Source organism: Anomaloglossus baeobatrachus, chromosome 8 (genome assembly GCF_048569485.1).
Source record: "Anomaloglossus baeobatrachus isolate aAnoBae1 chromosome 8, aAnoBae1.hap1, whole genome shotgun sequence".
Lineage (NCBI taxonomy): Eukaryota > Metazoa > Chordata > Amphibia > Anura > Aromobatidae > Anomaloglossus > Anomaloglossus baeobatrachus.
Genome location: NC_134360.1, coordinates 252,330,435 through 252,351,449, shown reverse-complemented (window position 1 = coordinate 252,351,449; position 21,015 = coordinate 252,330,435). Strand labels below are relative to the sequence as shown.

General features: G+C 45.4%; 1 protein-coding gene across 6 annotated transcripts in view; it reads left to right on the top strand.

Annotated features, from left to right (window-relative positions):
• Positions 1–21,015, top strand: part of LOC142249007 (cytosolic carboxypeptidase 6-like) — a 2,064,630-nt gene that overhangs the window by 442,007 nt on the left and 1,601,608 nt on the right. Inside the window, exon 1 of one of the 6 annotated variants that reach the window (XM_075320541.1) lies at positions 8,579–8,656. The exons of the other annotated variants lie outside the window; for them this stretch is intronic. Coding sequence (XP_075176656.1) covers positions 8,633–8,656 — 24 coding nt within the window. The 5' untranslated portion in view covers positions 8,579–8,632. Of the gene's footprint in view, positions 1–8,578; positions 8,657–21,015 lie in introns of those variants that run through there. 6 annotated transcript variants of the gene reach the window in all.

Genomic DNA, 21,015 nt, shown 5'->3' with positions numbered 1-21,015 from the left:
CGTACCTAGAATCACAATATCTTTGTAAAGCCTTTTTATATAATACAAAAAAAGTTGTTAGTTTTTAAAGGGAACCTAAAATGTTAAAATTGAGGTCTTATCTGTAGATATCATGTTATAAAGAGGATCAGAGCGGATTGATAGATACTGTTGTCTGATATTAGCACATTATTTAGCTTGAGCCATGTAGTACTCCTGCACCTGTATTTGTACAGCACAATCAGTTATGTAATATGGGGCTTATGGTCCAGTACACAATATTGCTATCCTTCTGTATTACCATACTTCAGTATCTGGGTAATAGTCTATGTAAATACCTCCTTGTGTAGTATTAGCCCAACACAGGCTCTGAGTGGCATATGTAGAATGTGTGCCTAAGCACAAGGGCTTCTTTTCTTACCTATCACATACTCGATGACTGTCGCTGTATACTGCAAAGCCCATAATACAGATACCAATACTCATCACCCTAACAGGCGCAAAGCAGAAATAATCAAATCAATTCATAAGAAATCAATTTTGTTCTGAATTTCCTGGAAAATTCACCAGAATCTGAATTTTAAGCATTTGATTCTCATGAATCCAACAAAATAATGGCCAACCGGCGATCATTTTGCTGTATTCTGTTGAGGCCTGGGAAGATGTTAAAAAATACAAAAATCATTATTCTTTCTTCACCTGTCCGGCCACTGTCGCTCCTCACCCGGTAGACTGCTTGCTTCAAATTGGTCTTTCGTCTTGTATCTTCCTCCACTGATTAACGCTGCGTTCACTTGTCCGGTAGTCATCCGTTAGAATGGATCCGTCAGAGATCCGTTGGAAAAAAAAGTTGTGCAAATACAACTTTTTTGTCCGTTGTTATATAACAGATGTCAGTCAGATCCATTTTTTAAAAATAAGAATCTATGGAGAACGGATCCATTAGCGGATTGCTATTTAGTCATCAGTTGTTCTTGCATTTGTAATTCATACATTGTTTTTTACTGGATCCACTACAAATGGAAGATAAATAGCAATTCGTTAACGGATGAAGATAAATAGCAATTCATTAACGGATCCATGCTCCATAGACTCCAATGTTAAAAGAACCCGACATGAAGACACAGCCTTGTTCAATGTCTGTCAGGGATTAATGTTCCCAATTTGGCCAGACATGAGTCCCTTTTGTGTGGTAACTCATGTTTATTAAGCCATTGTTTTCCGCCGGACTCATCGGAGCCGTCCATTGTCTGAGGTTGTTTCAGCAGAAATCAGTTTCCCCAAGGATCTGTGCAGGATCTGGTCTAACGGATGATTACAGGACATGTGAACTTAAGGGCACTTTACACGCTTCGATATCGCCGGTTGTGCGTCACGGGCAAATCGCTGCCCGTGGCGCACAACATCGCTAACACCCGTCACACGGACTTACCTTCCCTACGACATCGCTCTGGCTAGAGAACTGCCTCCTTTCTAAGGGGCGGTTCGTGCGGCGTCACAGCGACGTCACACGGTAGCTGTCCAATAGAAGTGGAGGGGCGGAGATGAGCGGACAGAATATCCCGCCCACCTTCTTCCTTCCTCATTGCTGGTGGACGCAGATAAGGAGATGTTCGTCATTCCTGCGGTGTCACACATAGCGATGTGTGCTGCCGCAAGAACGACGAACAACCAGCGGCATGTACCACCAACGATATTATGAAAAGAAGCGACGTGTCAACGATCAACGATTTTTGACGTTTTTGCGATCGTTGATCGTTGCTCCTTGGTGTCACACGCTGCGATGTCGCTAACGACGGCAGATGTGCGTCACTAACGACGTGACCCCGACGATATATCATTAGCGATGTTGCATCGTGTAAAGCACCCTTAAGTCTAAGCCACATGTGGTCACGAGGCGCCCAACAAACTGTATCGATGCCAATGACAAAGGTGGTGCCCCACATTACCATTTACTATGTAGTTATCACTGAAAGATCTGGAGTGAAGACTGATCTGAAGTGAGCGGATAGGGGATCTGCAGTGGCAGCACAGGTGAGCATAAACTTTTTTTTATTTTTTAACCCCTCTGATTATCACACTTAAGAATCCAGAGACCTCAGAATATAATACATGTCCTTTTCGATACAGATTTGATTTGGACCAAATTTTATTCCAACCGAACCAAATCTGTCAGCCAATTTGAGAGACTTTGCCTGAAATGAATTTTGGGAAACTTCCTCATCTCTTGTCATGTGGTGACTACCGGGGTTCCGCCAGGCACACAGGAACCCCCAGCGAGCACCGCAACACACAGGGTACAACCATGGGCTCTAGCGCTATGGAAACGGGAGTAGGGTAATCTCCTAAACCCCCTAACGTCCTCACACGGGTTCTTTCGTCCCGTCGCAAATCACATGCCTATCTCTGTCTTTCCCTGGACTCAACCCTGTATAGTGCACAGGGCAGCGCGGATGCTAGTCCTGCTCTGGATTAAAGACGCAGAGAGGATTAGACAGACAAGAGTAAAATAAACGACAATCATACATAGTATTCCAAACAACAAGAGGTAATAATGAGGAATGGACCAGAGGAGGAAAACCAAAAGGACTAAGGAAGGGGAAAATAACACAGCTTTCACACAGCAAATGTTCTCAGAATGGCCTCCTGGTCCTCAGCTCATAGGTTCCCTCTAGAGGCAGTATAGTAGAAACTATCACCAGCAGTTACCTGGGTTAGGAGGGAAGACTTTATAGCAGAGCTAATTAGCAATCATTCAGAGTTTCAAGAACCAGAGGATCTTCTTAACCCTAGCAGCAGTGGATAAAGGAGAATCTGCACAGCTAGCAGTAGTAACCTGAGCAAATGTGTATGAAGGCCTGTGCTGTGATCTCCTGACACCAGAAATAGGAGGGACCCTCATGACATCTCTAGCGCAGACCATACGACCAGCTCAGTTATTGCTGACAGTTGCAGCCTCCACTGTTGACTCTGTTCATGCAAATCACGCAATGCTTTGCCACAAGCTTTCTTCAGGTTGTCTGCCTGTAATATCAGCCAGGCAACACATCTTGCATTTTCCCGCAGGCTATAATGAATGTGTTAGCTGTGGGCTAGAACTGGATGTGATGTTGTGATGTGACAATGTCGCGTTGATGCAATTAAAATAGTTTTGTAGCACTTAAACAGTAACAACGTAAAACAGAAATCAAAACCCGTAGCAAACTGATTCTCAATTATGTGCGAGATGATACATTAAAATATGTATCACATGTGTACAGGAGTATTAAACAATAAATATGTGTGCGGCATAGTGGAAGATCGAGTATTGTGTGCTGACTTCACCTACGTGCATAGTCCTGTAGAATTCATATAATTAAGGGTAGGACTTTGTGAGTGTCATGTTCTAAATCTGCACTTTGACGTCAATTTATTGTCCACATGGCTGCCTTCCAGTAGCCTCGGTGTAATGAGCTGTATTGTTATAATCCCACCAATTGTGTGGTTAGAAAACCATGAATCCCCTTTATGAATAGTGATACAAGTGTGCGACAATGCGTGTATTACAGGCTCGGACTGGCCAGCAGGAGAGCCGGAGAATCCCCCGGTGGGCCTCTTTGCGGTAGAATGTCACTTACCCTCCAATATATTCAGTAATTGACACAATTGTTTCACTATGCATAGATGATGGAAGCAGCTCATCATTTAGTTATAAACTACCAGTATATTACTATAAAGAAGCATAGATAAGTTTGTGAAGGTAATATTTGTAGTTGATCTTTGACCCCCAGAGACAGTGTTACTGGTGGGCCCCTGCCGCCCCAGTCTGACACTGGTGTATTATACCATATGTGTGCACAACAAAAACTGTTACAGACGGTCATGTACACCGCAGTGCTAGGATGATGTTATAGGAGGGCTCCAGACTACACATCCAGACTGCTGTTATAGGGGGCTCCAGACCACACATCCAGACTGCTGTTATAGGGGGGCTCCAGACCACACATCCGGACTGCTGTTATAGGGGGCTCCAGACCACACATCCAGACTGCTGTTATTGGGGGGCTCCAGACCACACATCCGGACTGCTGTTATAGGGGACTCCAGACCAAACATCCAGACTGCTGTTATAGGGGGGCTCCAGACTACACATCCAGACCGCTGTTATGTTATAGGGGGCTCCAGACCACACATCCAGACTGCTGTTATAGGGGGGCTCCAGACCACACATCCGGACTGCTGTTATGTTATAGGGGGGCTCCAGACTACACATCCAGACTGCTGTTATGTTATAGGGGGCTCCAGACCACACATCCAGACTGCTGTTATAGGGGGGCTCCAGACCACACATCCGGACTGCTGTTATAGGGGACTTCAGACCAAACATCCAGACTGCTGTTATAGGGGGTTCCAGACCACACATCCAGACTGCTATTATAGGGGGGCTCCAGACCACACATCCGGACTGCTATTATAGGGGACTTCAGACCAAACATCCAGACTGCTGTTATAGGGGGCTCCAGACTACACATCCAGACCGCTGTTATAGGGGAGCTCTAGACTGCACATCCAGACTGCTGTTATAGGTTGCTCCAGACTACAGTCCCTGACAGAAGTTCTGTCGCTTATCCATGTTATGTAAATAAAAGCTTATAACCTAACTTTAAATTCTTCCATTGGTATTATAAATTACACTTTTGAAAGCTGAAACATTCCCAAATTTGGTTTAGGTTATGAAAATAAAGTTGCTGCAAAGATGAAATATTGATCATTTAATAAACACAGAAAGGTCAGATTTTGGAAAGACAAAAGTTTTGTCGCCCACAGAAAGTAATGGGAAATTCAAACAAAATAATTGACTTCTAATACAAAGATATGTTGTATAACATTGGTGAATGAAGTTGTGGTGCTATTAGAGCCATATTTAATATTTTGTGTGACTTCCATGAGCTTGAAGGACTGCATCCATGCGGTTCAACAATGATTCCTACACATTAATGATTAAATCATCAGGAATATCAAAGAATACAGTCTTACATGCCTCCCAGAGTTCATCTAGATTCTTTGGTTTTGTCTTCCAAGCTTCCTCTTTCATCCTACCCCAAACATGCTCAATGATGTTCATGTCTGGTGACGGGGCTGGCCAGTCCTTCAGCACCTTGATCTTCTTTGCCAAGAGGAACTTTGTTGTAGAGATGGATGTATGAGATGGAGCACCATCCTGCTGCAGAATTTGACCCCTTTTATGATTGGGAATGTAAGAGGTAGCTAATACTTTTTGATATTTTAGGCTATTGATATTGCCTTCCACCTTGCAAATGTTTTACACACCCCCATACTGAATGTAACCCCAGACCATGATCTTTCCACCACCGAACTTAACTGTTTTCTGGATCCATACAGGCTCCAGTAGGTCTCCTGCAGTATTTGCGGTGGCTGTGGTGTAATTCAACTGAAGATTCATCGGAGAAATCCACCTTCTGCCACTTTTCCAGCATCCATTTATTTAGCAGGCTGTGGGACTTGGCAAATGCCACGTGGTTTTTTAATTGCCTTTTGTTTAGTGCTGGCTTCTGGGCACTGATTCGACCATGGAGGCCATTTTGAGACAGAATCCTACAAACTGTTCTAGTTGACACAAGGAATTGAGGTGACCAGGCCTTTTGGAGCTCTGCTGCAGTGGAAGAGGGGCTGGCTTTGGATTTTCTAACCAACAAACGTTCCTCCTGAGCAGTTGTCTTGCGGGGTCTGCCGGACCTGGGCTTGTGAAAAACATCTCCATTCTCTTCAAATCTTTTTTTAATTATTTGTACTTGACGCTGAGACACATTAAAGGTGCCAGCCACCTCTGCAGTGGATCTGGTCTTCAGTCTCTTGATAATCAAGGCTTTGGTCGCAGGGTGGATTTTTGGCATGTTGTCAGAGGTCAAGTTGCAGTCCAAGTGAAGGTCTAGGGTGCTGGGTTTCTTGTTATACACACCCACTAATTAACCAATCATTTAGTGAGCACAGGTGAGGATGTAAACTAGGATTGGGTGCATTATATGAATAGGCAACAAAACTTTTGTCTTGCCAAAATCTGACCTTTCTGTATTCATTAAATGATCAATATTTCAGCAACTTTATTTTCATAACCTAAACTAAATTTGGGAGGATTTCAGCTTTCAAAAGAGTAATTTATAAAACCAATGGATGATTTTAAAGTCAGGTTATAAGCTTTTATTTACATAACATGGATAAGCGACAGAACTTCTTTCAGGGACTGTATACATCCAGACTGCTGTTATAGGGGGATCCAGACTACACATCCAGACTGCTGTTATAGGGGGGGGCTCCAGACTTCATATCCAGACTTATGTTATTGGAGTTTGACCATGTTATACACCCTGACTAATAGCCAAAGGCCATATTCTATCATAGACATATGGAAAGCGTTTGTGCAGTTGGGAAAATTTTCACAAAGTAAAAAATAATAATAATAAAATAGTATCAACAAAAATATAAAACAAAACTAAAATAATAATAAAACTGTGAAATTACGATGGTTTTGACTCAATGGAATGTCTTGAATAGTATTTCTCTAAATGTCCTGTCTTCAGTTCAGGCCTTCAGGTTTCTCAGCATTCTGTCCTGTTGTTTTCATTCTTCCCACAGGACGTATCATCAATAAGATTTAATAGGTTATTTGAGAATCATCCCATAAGAAAAAAATAGACCCCAGTGCCAAATGATTCGCTTCGAAGTCCCTTCCAATTGGGGTTTTTATCGGCTGCATGTTCGTGTAATAGGGAGATAAGGATGGTACCGGGGCACCATGGCTAACCCTAAGACTGGGATCCCTGTGCTGTCCCTTATCCCGATAGTAGACTTAAAGGTAGTCAGGGTTAAGCTTCCAACGTGGCCCTGTCTCCTGTCCTGGCCCCAATGACTAAAGCGGGCTTTACACGCTGCGACATCGCTAATGCGGAGTCGTTGGGGTCACGGAATTTGTGACGCACATCCGGCCGCATTAGCGATGCCGTTGCGTGTGACACCGATAAGCGATTTTGCATCGTTGCAAAAACGTGCAAAATCGCTAATCGGCGACATGGGGGTCCATTCTTAAAAATCGTTACTGCAGCAGTAACGAAGTTGTTCCTCGTTCCTGCGGCAGCACACATCGCTCCGTGTGACGCCGCAGGAACGAGGAAGCTCCCCTTACCTGCCTCCCGGCCGCTATGCGGAAGGAAGGAGGTGGGCGGGATGTTACGTCCCGCTCAGCTCCGCCCCTCCGCTGCTATTGGGCGGCGGTTCAGTGACGCTTCAGTGACGTCGCTGTGACGCCGCACGGACCGCCCCCTTAGAAAGGAGGCGGTTCGCCCGTCACAGCGACGTCGCCGGACAGGTAAGTATGTGTGACGGCTGTTGTGCGACACGGGCAGCGATTTGCCCGTGTCGCGCAACAGATGGGGGCGGGTACCCACACTAGCGATATCGGGACCGATATCGCAGTGTGTAAAGTAGCCTTAAGTCCACAACACCTAGGGAACCAATTGGGACAGAGATCCCATGAATCCACCAACAAGGAATGACAAACAGGGGTCAAATAAAACTCATATACACCAAAAAACCTGCACCAGGGGATAACCAAAGGTGTACGAATAAGGGTACAAAGAAAAAGGGCTAGTAGAAACAACTACAAAAATCACAACAGATAGCAGCAGCAGAAACTACACATACTCTCTGCTCCATGGCTAGCTCCTAACTAAATAGAATAACCAGCAACATCTCCAGGAAGCAGAGGGATTAAATACAGCCCGGAAGTGCTCAACTGGCGGCAGCTGAGCAAGTCTGCTGCTGCATCAGGAAATTAACCCTAAAGTGCTCAAAGGAAAAAAAGCAACATTTAACTGTGCATGGTCTAATATGGTCTATGAGAAAGCTAACTTGTGAGGATTATGCTAGATGACGATGAGAATTATGATAGTTATTCATGTCAGTCAGCTACTCCATGATGTCACTCCCCTCCCCTCAAAGTGTCAAAATCCAATTAGGCCAGGCCTTGATCCAGCACACCCCCTGCAGAGTGAATTGTTCTACACAGGAGGTGGGAGGGAAGCTCCAGGTTTATAACCTAACTTCAAAAGTCTCCTCCAGACAATTCGGAACCGTCAGGTTTATAACCTAACTTCAAAGGTCTCCTCCAGACAATTCGGAACCATCAGTAGAGTTTCGATATTGGGGGGTACATCGCCCCCACAGACAAGATTGGCACATTTTTATATTCCTGAGGGCCAGACGCACGTAACACATATTTTGGCAAACCTGTATGATGTGCGTAGCCCTCAATAATTAATAACTGGCCACAGGAAGCCCGCAGAACCCTCATATTTCCTATCAAAACGGAGATTAATTCATGACCATCAAAACGAGGATCATATTTTCGGGGTGAGAAGTTCAGGGGCAGAGTTATGCTGGGAAATATAACGTTAGGTTATTCTCAGCTAACAGCAGGGGGAGGGAATTCCCAGCCAGGATGATGTCACGAGGGGGGGGGCCGTGTGAGTCCAGGACAGAACAGATAAAAGCTAAGGGCAGAGGTCCGTGCTTTTGTATTTCTTCTGGGGGTCATGTGCTTCATTCATGTAGTGGAGGATACCTGAAATGTCCCTGGCCCCACACAGTACCCCCCTGTATGGGCCAAACCCTCAACCCTAAGGTAATTGATACATCTGTATGCCTGTTTGTGACCGCATCTTATTTGTAAATGTATTCTGACATATACATATATATATATATATATATATATATATATATATATATATATATTCTGTAAATTCTATATTGTATATATTGTAGTCTCTAGTGTGCCCTTACGGCTATTAAACATATATAATTTAATCTTGGGCTGTTCTGTTATCTCGATCCTGAATCCCACGTCTGTGTGCTCGGCGTAATAGTAAAAGTAATCGATTGGTGGCAGAGAGTTTATGCCAAGGATCATTGTGGGGCGACCCGTGAGATCAGGGGCGGATTAGATATATTCCGCCTCAGGAGTCGGTAGAATATATACCATAATCTCACCGGGAACCCTTCAATCATCGGCATATTGCTTATTGTTGGGCAATTCCATAATTGGCTTGACTATAAGAGGGGTGCTAGAGAGCGAGTCACGTGCTGTTTGAGGTGGAAAAGGGGGGTGTAACTTCCACTCCTTCCCCCTGTTCATGACACTAACCCTGAGGCTGTCCTAATACATGTGACAGTCAGTGGCTCAGTTCTATTAGGGAGTCATTGTGTTAGGACCTTGGCTCACTGGAGGATGCTCTGGTCGCCTAGCTGGCCATACAATTTTACGTGAAGGGGCTTATAACCCACTTGTAACTTTCCATATACAAGGGCCATCTCTATCCTACTAGTAGGAATCTAAATTTCCTAGTGGTGACACAACCCTTGGTACTCTTAGTCTAAAGGGTACTTTACACGCTGCGATATCAGTACCGATATCGCTAGCGAGCGTACCCACCCCCGTCGGTTGTGCGTCACGGACAAATCGCTGCCCGTGGCGCACAACATCGCTAACACCCGTCACACGGACTTACCTTCCCTGCGACGTCGCTCTGGCCGGCGATCCGCCTCCTTTCTAAGGGGGCAGTTTTTGCGGCGTCACTGCGACGTCACACGGCAGCCGTCCAATAGCAGAGGAGGGGCGGAGATGAGCGGCCGTAACATCCCGCCCACCTCCTTCCTTCCTCATTGCCGGTGGATGGAGGTAAGGAGATGTTTGTCGTTCCTGCGGTGTCACACATAGCGATGTGTGGGGCCGCAGAAACGACGAACAACATCGTACCTGCAGCAGCAACGATATTTGGAAAAGGAGCGACATGTCAGGCAACGATTTTTCACATTTTTGCTCTCATTGAGCGTCACTAACGACATAACCCCGACGATATATCTGTAGCGATGTCGCAGCGTTTAAAGCACCCTTTAGAGTTATTCTTCTTGGTTGACCTGCCATGATGACACCATTTACAAAAAAAGTTGTAAAGCAGCCGCCATGCTAAGTTTTTGTTATTACTTTTAGGTGCTTCAATGTATCATTGTGTATTGTGTTCACTGTATACACTGCTAACAAAGAGGTTGATGATAACAGGACATTCGGAAAACGCCTGGCATTCAGCCTTGCAAATGAAAGTCTATGGCAGAGCGATGTGCATGCTTTTTGCATTATTGACTTGTATAAGACAAGGTAAATTTGCTTGACGTTCAGCGCCATTAAATTATATGAACTGCTTTAATTGCAGGAACAAAGCCTTTCATGTTTCAGCTCTATTGATTTGTGTGGAAGGAAGGCCAGTGAAATACTTTTGTGGTGCATCTATAATTTTCTCCAATCAATTTTGCCGGATGAATTTGAAGAAGGATTCTTGCCAAAAATCTATTTTTTTCTCTTTATTTGGCAACTGGTTCATCCCAATAAGCTATTAAGAAATATTTGATATCAAAATGAAACAATTTAACCTTGTAAACAGCTTTACCGGCTTCCTGGTTATTTTATTTTTCTCTGCTACTAACTCCATACAGTATAAAGGCCCCCACCGTTCTCCACGCAGCATGATGGACCCGACACAACACTCCACACTGTATAATTGCACACATACAGTATAACGGCGCCCACATAGCCCTCAAAACAGTGTAATTGGCACCCACATACTCCTCCAAATAGTATAATGTGCCCCACATAGCCCTCCAAACAGTATAATCGTCCCTACATAGCCCTATAAATGGTATAATGGCCCCCACATTGATTAATAAAAAAGACCACCACTGCTCTTGTCTTTGCAGTGTGTGGTCTCATGCTTTACACGGCTCTACGCAATGTTGTCACGCAATTGCTCGCGGTGAGCTGAAACGTCAGAGCTCAGATGTAGAGTAGGAAAGGTAGAGGAGGGAGCTGTTCCATCATTGCTTTCAACTGTATTGGAATTCAGGAAGCCGATACAGTGCGATGTTGGGCAGGGTGGGCCCAGCACCGGCTCTGTCACCGAATTCCCTCAACTCATGGGCCCCATAGTAGCTGTGTGGCCTGCTGCTATTAGTGGTACGCCACTGGGCATGATATCACGCTGGGCCAACTAATAAAAAGATGAGTCATGGATGATGGAAAGCAAGAGGAGGATGGAGGATATTTCCAGGGTTATAGTCTGGCAGTCATGTGATGTGTTTCACGTTTGTACTATGGGAGCACTGAAGCTAGTTGGAGATACAGCTTCAATGTGCAGTTAGCAGACAAGCCTACAAGAGGGCGACGGAGTAGTCAACAAGCCGGGTCTGCAACAGGAGGTCTCGTCAGTAGTAAGGAGAGAGAGTAAAACACGGTCAGGTGGAAACCAAGGGGTCAGAAGCCAAGAGGTCACGTAAACTACGAGAGGGAGTATCAGAGTTGAGGTCAAGAGTCAAAATACCGGTCAGAGTCGGGAGATCAGTGTAACGTACAGGGGGAAAGAGTCACAGGTAGGAACTGGGGGCAGACAGACAAGATAGGGAAAACAACGGGCAGGAACGGGAAGTCAGGGAAGAGGGACGAACAAATGATACAAAGAGGACTCAGGTCAGGAAATGGTAGCATGGAAACAGGACGGATCAAGGTATACTCATGAGAGCTAGACACGCATGCTGCCGAGCAGAAACTATTATCGGAGACGCTCCGGAGGTAGCAGCACAAAGATATAGAAGCGACCTCTGGAACGAGGCCGGAGGAGTAACCCCTCCATGACCTGAAACCCTGGAAATAGGAAACATGCAATGACTCAGTGGTGACTGGGCCAAGCATATATCATGACAATGTGACCATTGGACCAGATTCCTGCCAATCATTTTGCTCAACTTTATTATTTGGTGATATTAGTAGCACACCATTTCCATTCTTCCAAAGCAAATTGAAAGACGTATGGGCTACACGTTTTGCTCCGGAGTATCAATAGTTTCTGATCCTGCCATGACTGTAGCAGCACGGGAATATAGGGTTATTACCGGATCTATAAATCAACCCCAAAGTTCCTATCTAATTGTGCGAAGAAATGATGACATCTGACATAAGAAAGCAAATAATTGTACGATATTTCAATTCATTCTTTCTGTTTCTTAAAACTTCTCATTACCCGAGAAATAAAAGAACTCTTTATTCATGACGGAAACGTCAACCTTGGAAAAAGTCAGGTATGGAAATGATACTTGCTCTGCTCCCGGTCTCCTTTCCAACTTTATGAGCAATTTTGGAAGCCATTTGATGTGATTTGAATTTCAGCTGTGCATCGCGGTGTGACAAGCGCTGGATGAACCGCCCGCTTTCTCCAACTCTTGTGTTCTTTAATGTCTTACTGTGCAGCCATCTGCAACAGAACTTTTACCTGTCCCTAAGATGACATTTATGATATCCTTCAACACTTCATGAATAATGACACCAAGTGCGATATTTCCCCTCCTCTCCTGCAAAATGTAAAGCGAAATTTAACTTGTCGATGACCGTAGTCTAGATCCAAAGTAAGGAGGCTTTTGTTTTCTTCAAACCTCAGGCATCTTAATGGTTATTATTCCCCGGAAACCCAATCAAGTTGTCACCTGGGGTGTCTGCTGTCATATTCTGCAGCTGTAGAGGAGGAAGAGGAATCACATTTGAATAAATGAGACTCGTGTTTCTGACATCTTGACCCATTTCACATGTTTATTTGACGCGCAGGTTTAAGTAAGGCCTGAACAAGTTTCTGAAGACGGCTCACATTATCTTAGAAACATATTTATTATTTTTTAAATGAACAGATTTATATCCCAAAAAAAATAATAGCTTCTATATTTCATTATTTTTATTAGGCTATTATTTTTTTTTCCTTTCTCTATAGCCATTACAGCCCCCAAATTGTCAGTGTTGTATAGAGCCTTAATCCGGCAGCCATCGTCATCTATGAGGCTTTACTGTGCCTCCCTGTATTTCTTCTTTCATATAGATGGTGTTTTTTTTTTAGAGAAACCCTCATCAGACCATGACATCAGGGGAGGAACGATCACGGTTGTAGGAATCGTGACCGGGCCCGGGGTGCAGGACGCCTGCCGGGCCCAACCCATGCTTCAGTTGGATGGGTGTCTGAGGATTCACATCTATCTGAAATTCATCGTGGTGCACAGACCCGTCGGGGCCCTGCACTGTGATACATGATGCCGGCCAAATAGAAGTTGGCAGCTTTCAGCGGCGTCTCCTTCATTAAGGAGGGGCATGGAAATGATGTCATGTATTGCCATACCACAGATGCTGATAAAAGCTGCTGGCCACTGCGGGCCGGAAATAGAGGAGGATATCGCGCAACGTGGGAGTCGGAGAGGGTGAGCACTGTATATACCAAGAGGGGGACAGTATATCCCAGGAGTGGCCCAGGAGAGTATATATATATATATATATATATATATATATATCAGGAGAGAGAGGAGAGGGACAGAATATACCAGGAGGAGGACAGTATATACCAGGAGGGGCCCAGAGGGGGAAAATATTTAGCAGGAGGGGGACAGTATATCCAAGGAAGGCAGGAGAGGACAGAATACCCCAGGAGGGGCACAGGATAGGAACATATATACCAGGAGGGGGACAGTATATACCAGGATGGGGGACATATTTAGTGGGATGGGGAACATACCAGGATGGGGGGCATATTTACCAGGATGAGGAAGATATACAGTATACTAGGATGGGGAACATATATACCAGGATGGGGAACATATATAACAGGATGGGGACATATTTACCATGAAGTAACCCAGGATGGGGACATATTTACCAGGTAGTAGGCAAGTATGGGGGATATTACTACATAATTGGGGGGGAGTACAACCCGTATGTCTTTATTGGATTTAGAACGCTACACGTATACATACATATGCATACATGTATGCAAATCGGTCTGGAAGAAACAAGGGAAAAAGAGGCTAACGGATTTAGAAATTGAAGGACCTGTCAAGTTTGGTAGAGGAAGCCTGATGATGTGGAGGTGATTTACAGCCAAAGGTGGTGGATCCTTGACCATGATGGATGGTGATTGCAATGCTGAGTAGTGATGAGCGAGTATGCTTGTTACTACTCGGTACTCACACGAGTATCACTGTACTCGGGCTACTCGGTGGGTACCGAGTAATTTCGCGATACTCGTGCTGTACTTGTGGTCTTCATCCCTGCATGTTGGCGCTCTTTTGAGAGCCAGCCCTCATGCAGGGATTGGCTGGCAGACCACTGCAATGCCACAGCCCTGTTAGTTGTGTAATTGCAGTGATTGGCCGGCCTGCACAGCGTGACCGAGCCTTTATACTGGCGGGCGCATTGTGCTCTGCACACAGCCATCTCATATTCCCTGTTTTCCCCGCCCACAGGCGCCTATGATTGGTTGCAGTGAGACACGCCCCCACGCTGAGTGACAGGTGTCTCACTGCACCCAATCACAACAGCCGGTGGGCGTGTCTATACTGTGCAGTAAAATAAATAAATAATTAAAAAAACCGGCGTGCGGTCCCCCCAATTTTAATACCAGCCAGATAAAGCCATACGGCTGAAGGCTGGTATTCTCAGGATGGGGAGCCCCACGTTATGGGGAGCCCCCCAGCCTAACAATATCAGTCAGCAGCCGCCCAGAATTGCCGCATACATTAGATGCGACAGTTCTGGGACTGTACCCGGCTCTTCCAGATTTACCCTAGTGCGTTGGCAAATCGGGGTAATAAGGAGTTAATGGCAGCCCATAGCTGCCACTAAATCCTAGATTAATCATGTCAGGCGTCTCCCCGAGATTCCTTCCATGATTAATCTGTAAATTACAGTTAAAAAACACACACCCGAAAAAATCATTTATTAGAAATAAAAAACAATAACAAAGTCCCTCATCACCAATTTATTAACCCCGACAAAGCCTCCATGTCCGGCGTACTCCACAGTCCTCCAGCGTCGCGTCCAGCTCTGCTGCATGCAGGTGACAGGAGCTGCAGAATACACCGCCGCTCCTGTCAGCTTCACACAGCAACTGAGGTGAGTAGCGCGATCAGCTGCTGTCAGTCAGGTAACTCACGGCCACCGCTGGATCCAGCGGTGGCCGCGATTAACCTCAGTGACAGCTCAGCTGATCGCTATACTCACCTCAGTTGCTGCGTGGAGCTGACCGGTGCGGCGGTGAGTAGCGATCAGCTGCTGTCACTGAGGTTACCCGCTGTCACTGGATCCAGCGGTGGCCGCAATTAACCTCAGTGACAGCTCAGCTGATCGCGATACTCACCTCAGTTGCTGCGTGGAGCTGACCGGTGCGGCGGTGAGTAGCGCGATCAGCTGAGCTGTCACTGAGGTTACCCGCGGCCACCGCTGCATCCACCGCTGGATCCAGGTAACCTCAGTGACAGCTCAGCTGATCGCGCGGCTGTCTTCAGTTGCTGTGTGAAGCTGACAGGAGCGGCGGTGTATTCTGCAGCTCTTGTCACCTTCATGCAGCACAGCTGGATGCGACGCTGGAGGACTGTGGAGTACGCCGGACATGAAGGGTTTGTCGGGGTTAATGAGGTGATGAGGGACTTTGTTAGTGTTTTTTATTTCTAATAAAGGATTTTTCGGGTGTGTGTGTTTTTTAACTGTAATTTACAGATTAATCATGGAAGGAATCTCGGGGAGACGCCTGACATGATTAATCTAGGATTTAGTGGCAGCTATGGGCTGCCATTAACTCCTTATTACCCCGATTTGCCAACGCACTAGGGTAAATTGGGAAGAGCCGGGTACAGTCCCAGACCTGTCGTATATAATGTATGCGGCAATTCTGGGCGGCTGCTGACTGATATTGTTAGGCTGGGGGGCTCCCCATAACGTGGAGCTCCCCATCCTGAGAATACCAGCCTTCAGCCGTATGGCTTTATCTGGCTGGTTTTAAAATTGGGGGGACCGCACGCCGTTTTTTTTAATTATTTAATTATTTATTTCACTGCACAGTATACACACACCCACCGGCTGCTGTGATTGGGTGCAGTGAGACACCTGTCACTCAGCGTGGGGGCGTGTATCACTGAAACCAATCATAGGCGCCGAAAAGCAGGAAAACAGGGAATACGAGATTGTTGAATGAGCGGCCGGCTTTTTCAAAAGAGGAAAAGCCGCCGGAGTTTAGTGAACAGCTGTGCAGCGCCGCGGCAGTGATCGGGGAACGGTAAGTAAGAGAGAAGGGGGAGAATGACCGACAGACTGTGAGAGGGGGACAGACAAGACAGAGCGAGACCGACCGACGGGAGATAGAATGAAAAAAAAAAATGACCGACATCGCTAGTAAAAAGCACAAAACGTGCGTTTTGGACATCGGAGTGCCACACAATGTTTTACGTAAAATCTTTCATGTATTAATCTCAAAAAGTAACATACACCAGCTCTATCTCACTATTGGGTATGTGCCCTTAACATTTCCGCCATGAAAATTCATTTTGGTGTCATTTTGGAAGGTTTTCTGGTGAGTCCGTAAAAATGGCGTAAAACTCGGACAAAATTGTTCACAGCTGTGACTTTTGAGTGATAAATGCTTCAAGGGGTCTTCCCCATGCTGTTGCCATGTCATTTGAGCACTCTTCTGAGACTTTTGTGACATGTTTAGGGTTTCTACATGCTGCCGGGGGTCATTTCAGAAAAATACTCGGGTCTCCCATAGGATAACATTGGGCTCGGTGCTCGGGCCGAGTACACGAGTATCTTGGGATGCTCGGCCCGAGCCTCGAGCACCCGAGCTTTTTGGTACTCGCTCATCACTAATGCTGAGCTATATGTGCGTATCCTACAAGACGAGTTACTTCATACACTCGAGTACTTTGGGTATGAAAAGGACGACATGGTGTTCCAGCAGAACAATGACCCGAAGCATACACCTAGATTGGAGAGCAAATGGTTCAATGACAATGAAGTAGAGGAGCTGGATTGGTCCTCATGGTCCCAAGACTTCAACCCAATCCAACACTTGTGGGTAGAGGTGAAGATAAAGCTGTATACATCCCCAAGAAATCCAACCAGTATGCACCAACATACATGGTATCAGAATTCGATTGAAACCTGTTTGAATCTTATAGAGAGCCCAGAAGGATTCAGGCAGTGTTGAAGTCAAAGGTGGATTTACAAAATAATAACATTTTATGTTTAGAATTTGAGGAACAAAAACAGTAACAATGCAATGAAATCACAAGAATCTGCGTAACTAATCATATGCTGAACATTAGCATATCAAATTTATGTATGATATAGCCAAGATGATTGTCTATAAAATGAAGGTCGTCTCACACTCAAAGCTGTTGTGGATGGTGAGATATGGAATCTGAAAGTCAAAAGATCAAAGCATTGTTACCCTTTTGCTTGTCAGTGTACATCACAAACACTGGGTGACCACAGATAGACACATATATTATAAACATCTCCCAACAGACTATTGCAAAATCACTATTTATTTATTTATTTATTTTAAAGCCTGGTCATCTCGTGCCACACATCTCAGAATAAGTTGAGTCAGGTAAGAAAGAACACATCTATGTATCAACTGAGATATTTTAGGTCCTTTTGTATTAGGTGCCTATTACAGCATCAGGGCCTGCGCCCACGGCGGCGACATGATCTCTATATAACATGCCTTTTAAGGATAATACAATAGTAATAGAAAACAGCTTCAGATCAATTGTAAGAAGCAGCCATGGGATGAGTTGGTGCGTCTGGCATTCCGGGCCATTGTATGGGCTGAACCGTGGCCAACATTTTTACCTGTGGCTTGTCAGCAGGAGCAGATGAAGTAATAAAATGAAAATATTTTTTAATACAAAAATTACAAAGTGATATTAATTCCTGTAACATAGCCAAAAATTACAAAGTGATAGTTCTCTTTCCGTGTATTCTCTGTAATTTCAGGGGAACTGCAGCTATTTGTTGCTGAATTCCTGTAGAGACTGTAAAAGTAAAGGTCAATGCTGCAAAGAAGAAAGTGTTTTTTGTTTTGTTGCTTCTCTGAGGCTTTTTAATAAACCACAGGACAATTGTGGTTGAGTTTTATTTTAAATTTACACCAAAAAAGCTTTTGTCTTTTTTTTTTCAGACCCATCTTGGTCTAACAGGAAGAAGAACATGCCGATAATTACCATCAAAATTGTATTAGTGTAAAATCTGATCCGGGCACTCTGCTGTCCTCCTTTTGTGATGGCCGCCTTGTTTCTTGGTATTCTATTTCTGGGTTTGCTAGTAAATGTTATTTGCTTCCTGTAAGAATATAAAATCTAATTTCCAGTAATTTAATATCAATACTTGATTGAACACATGACATTCAACCTTGTACGGAGACGCAGAGCGAGAGCTGCGTCTTCTATTCTCGTTATCAGTGATCTCTCCTCGTATGGTACGTTATAGGCCACATATCCCTCATTCATAATTCATTTGTTTTCGGTTATATTTGGGTCCAGCTGTAAATCACACGGAAAAAATGCATTTTTCGATAACATCTGATATATTATAATCTGTTCTTATTTTTCTAATGCCGAACTGAAGTAAAAGGGCCCCTTACCAACATTGGAACTGTTTTTTTTTTTAAATAGGTAGAAAAATAGATTTCCTTTGCACTGTAAGAAAATATGAGCATGATAAAGTTGGTTTCAAGGGGTATAAAATGACAGAACAGGGGCCCCTAGACTGGCCATCATACTTAAGACCCTGCGCTGTCCCTTATCTCAGAGGTACGCTTTAAGGTAGTAAGGTGTGAGCCCCCAGCTTGACCCTAAGGGGTACTTTGCACGTTCATAGTATCATAGTTTTTAAGGTTGAAGGGAGACTCTAAGTCCATCTAGTTCAACCCGAACCCGAACGTTGCGACATCGCTACTGCAATCTCGTCAGGGTCAAATCGAAAGTGATGCACATCCGGCGCCAGTAACGATGTCGCAACGTGTAAATCCTAGATGCACCGATAAACGATCGCAAAAGCGTCGTAAATCGGTGATCTGTGTAGTGTCGGTCATTTCCATAATTTCGCTGCAGCGACAGGTACAATGTTGTTCCTCGTTCCTGCGGCAGCACAGATCAATGTGTATGAAGCCGCAGGAGCGAGGAACATCTCCTTACCTGCGTCCCGCCTGCAATGAGGAAGGAAGGAGGTGGGCGGGATGTTTACGTCCCGCTCATCTCTGCCCCTCCGCTTCTATTGGCCGCCTGCTGTGTGAAGTCGCTGTGACGCCGCACAACCTGCCCCCTTAGGAAGGAGGCGGGTCGCCGGCCAGAGCGACGTCGCAGGGCAGGTAAGTCCATGTGAAGCTGCCGTAGTGATAATGTTCGCTACGGCAGCAATCACAAGATATCGCTTCTGCGACGGGGGCGGGGACTATCGCGCTCGGCATTGCTACAATCGGCTAGCGATGTCGCAAAGTACCTCTAACTCCTGTCCGAGCCCTGATCTTACTCTCACACTCCCCCACCCTTGGGGCAGACCGGAAATACAGTAACAAAACCCCACAGACAAGGGAGAACAAAAACTTGTACACACTACACTTAAACACTAAGGAGAGACAATACGTGTACAGCAGAATAAAGAAAAAGGAAGTAAATGCACAACAGGGGAACTTCCACACCGCTCAAAATAGAAACTACAGATCACCAAGAACTGGATCACCACAAAGACCATAATCGCTGGAGCTAAGCTAAAGCTATTATTGGCTCAGAAACACATGCTCCCATACCATATATAGGAAAGAGACAGCTGTGGGTGGTAATTAGCAACCTACTCCTAGGAGCCACACAAATCCATAAGAATTAACTCCTGCAGGGCTGGGGAGCAGTGGAAATTAATCAGTCAACGCCCAGCTCAGGCTGAGCAACTAGGAAACCTCAGGTTGCCTGTCAGACTCTATAATGTAAACAGTGTTCGACACAGAAGCGTCACCCCGTGAGTGTTGATTTGAACACCGTATGACAGTTGGATCCTTATCTCAAGACCCCCTCAATGTGCCAAAGTAGACCACCGCTTGAGGGAGCAACTCACAATCAAGCGAATTGATCCACTTTTTCTGATCCATTTGGTACAATCGGTAAGCTTAGCTTTCTCAGGTGATGCCAGTTGACCATCGGGGTTATAATAAACAAGGAAAACCACAAATCCAACAGGCTGTAGTTCCAAGCAGGGTCCACTATAGAAATATCATCAGAGGGGAATGGAAGTCCGGGGAGGGTTTAAATATGTACACCTGCTGGGTGATAGGGTAGACCAAATTACATAGTAGAAATCACCTGTTGGGACAAAGGCAATGGCAAATTGCCAAACAAAGGCAATGAATACAACACGTGCAAACACAAAGACAAATTGTTCAGAACCTGGATATATGCGGGCGTCACACGAGACGATCTATCGTGCGATCAAACTAGCGATCGCACCCGCCCCCATCGTTTGTGCGTCACGGGCAATTAGTTGCCCGTGGCACACAAAGTCGTTAAACCCCCGTCACACGCACTTACCTGCTGAGCGACGTCGCTGTGGGCGGTGAATATCCACTTCCTGAAGGGGGTGGGACGTTCGGCGTCACAGCGACGTCACACAGCGGCTGGCCAATAGAAGCGGAGGGGCGGAGATGAGCGCGACGTAAACATTCCGCCCCCTTCCTTCCTTCTGCATAGCCGGCGGGACACAGGTAAGCTGTGTTCATCGTTCCCGTGGTGTCACAAGGAGCGATATGTGCTGCCCCGGGTACAATGAACAACCGGCGCAGAGAAGAAGAAACGACTTTTTGAAAATGAGCGACGTGTCAACGAGCAACGATAAGGTGAGTATTTTTGCTCGTTCACAGTCGCTCGTAGCTGTCACACGCTACGATATAGCAAACGATGCCGGATGTGCATCACTTACGACGTGACCCCGCCAACATATCGCCGGTTATATCGTCTCGTGTGACGCTCGCAATAGGCCAAACCTGACTGCGGTCCAGTAGAAGGAAATGGATAAGAGCACAGGAGCCAGCCGGAACAAATCCGAGGCAAGACAGATTCCGGGTGCAGTTGTGCAGTCCC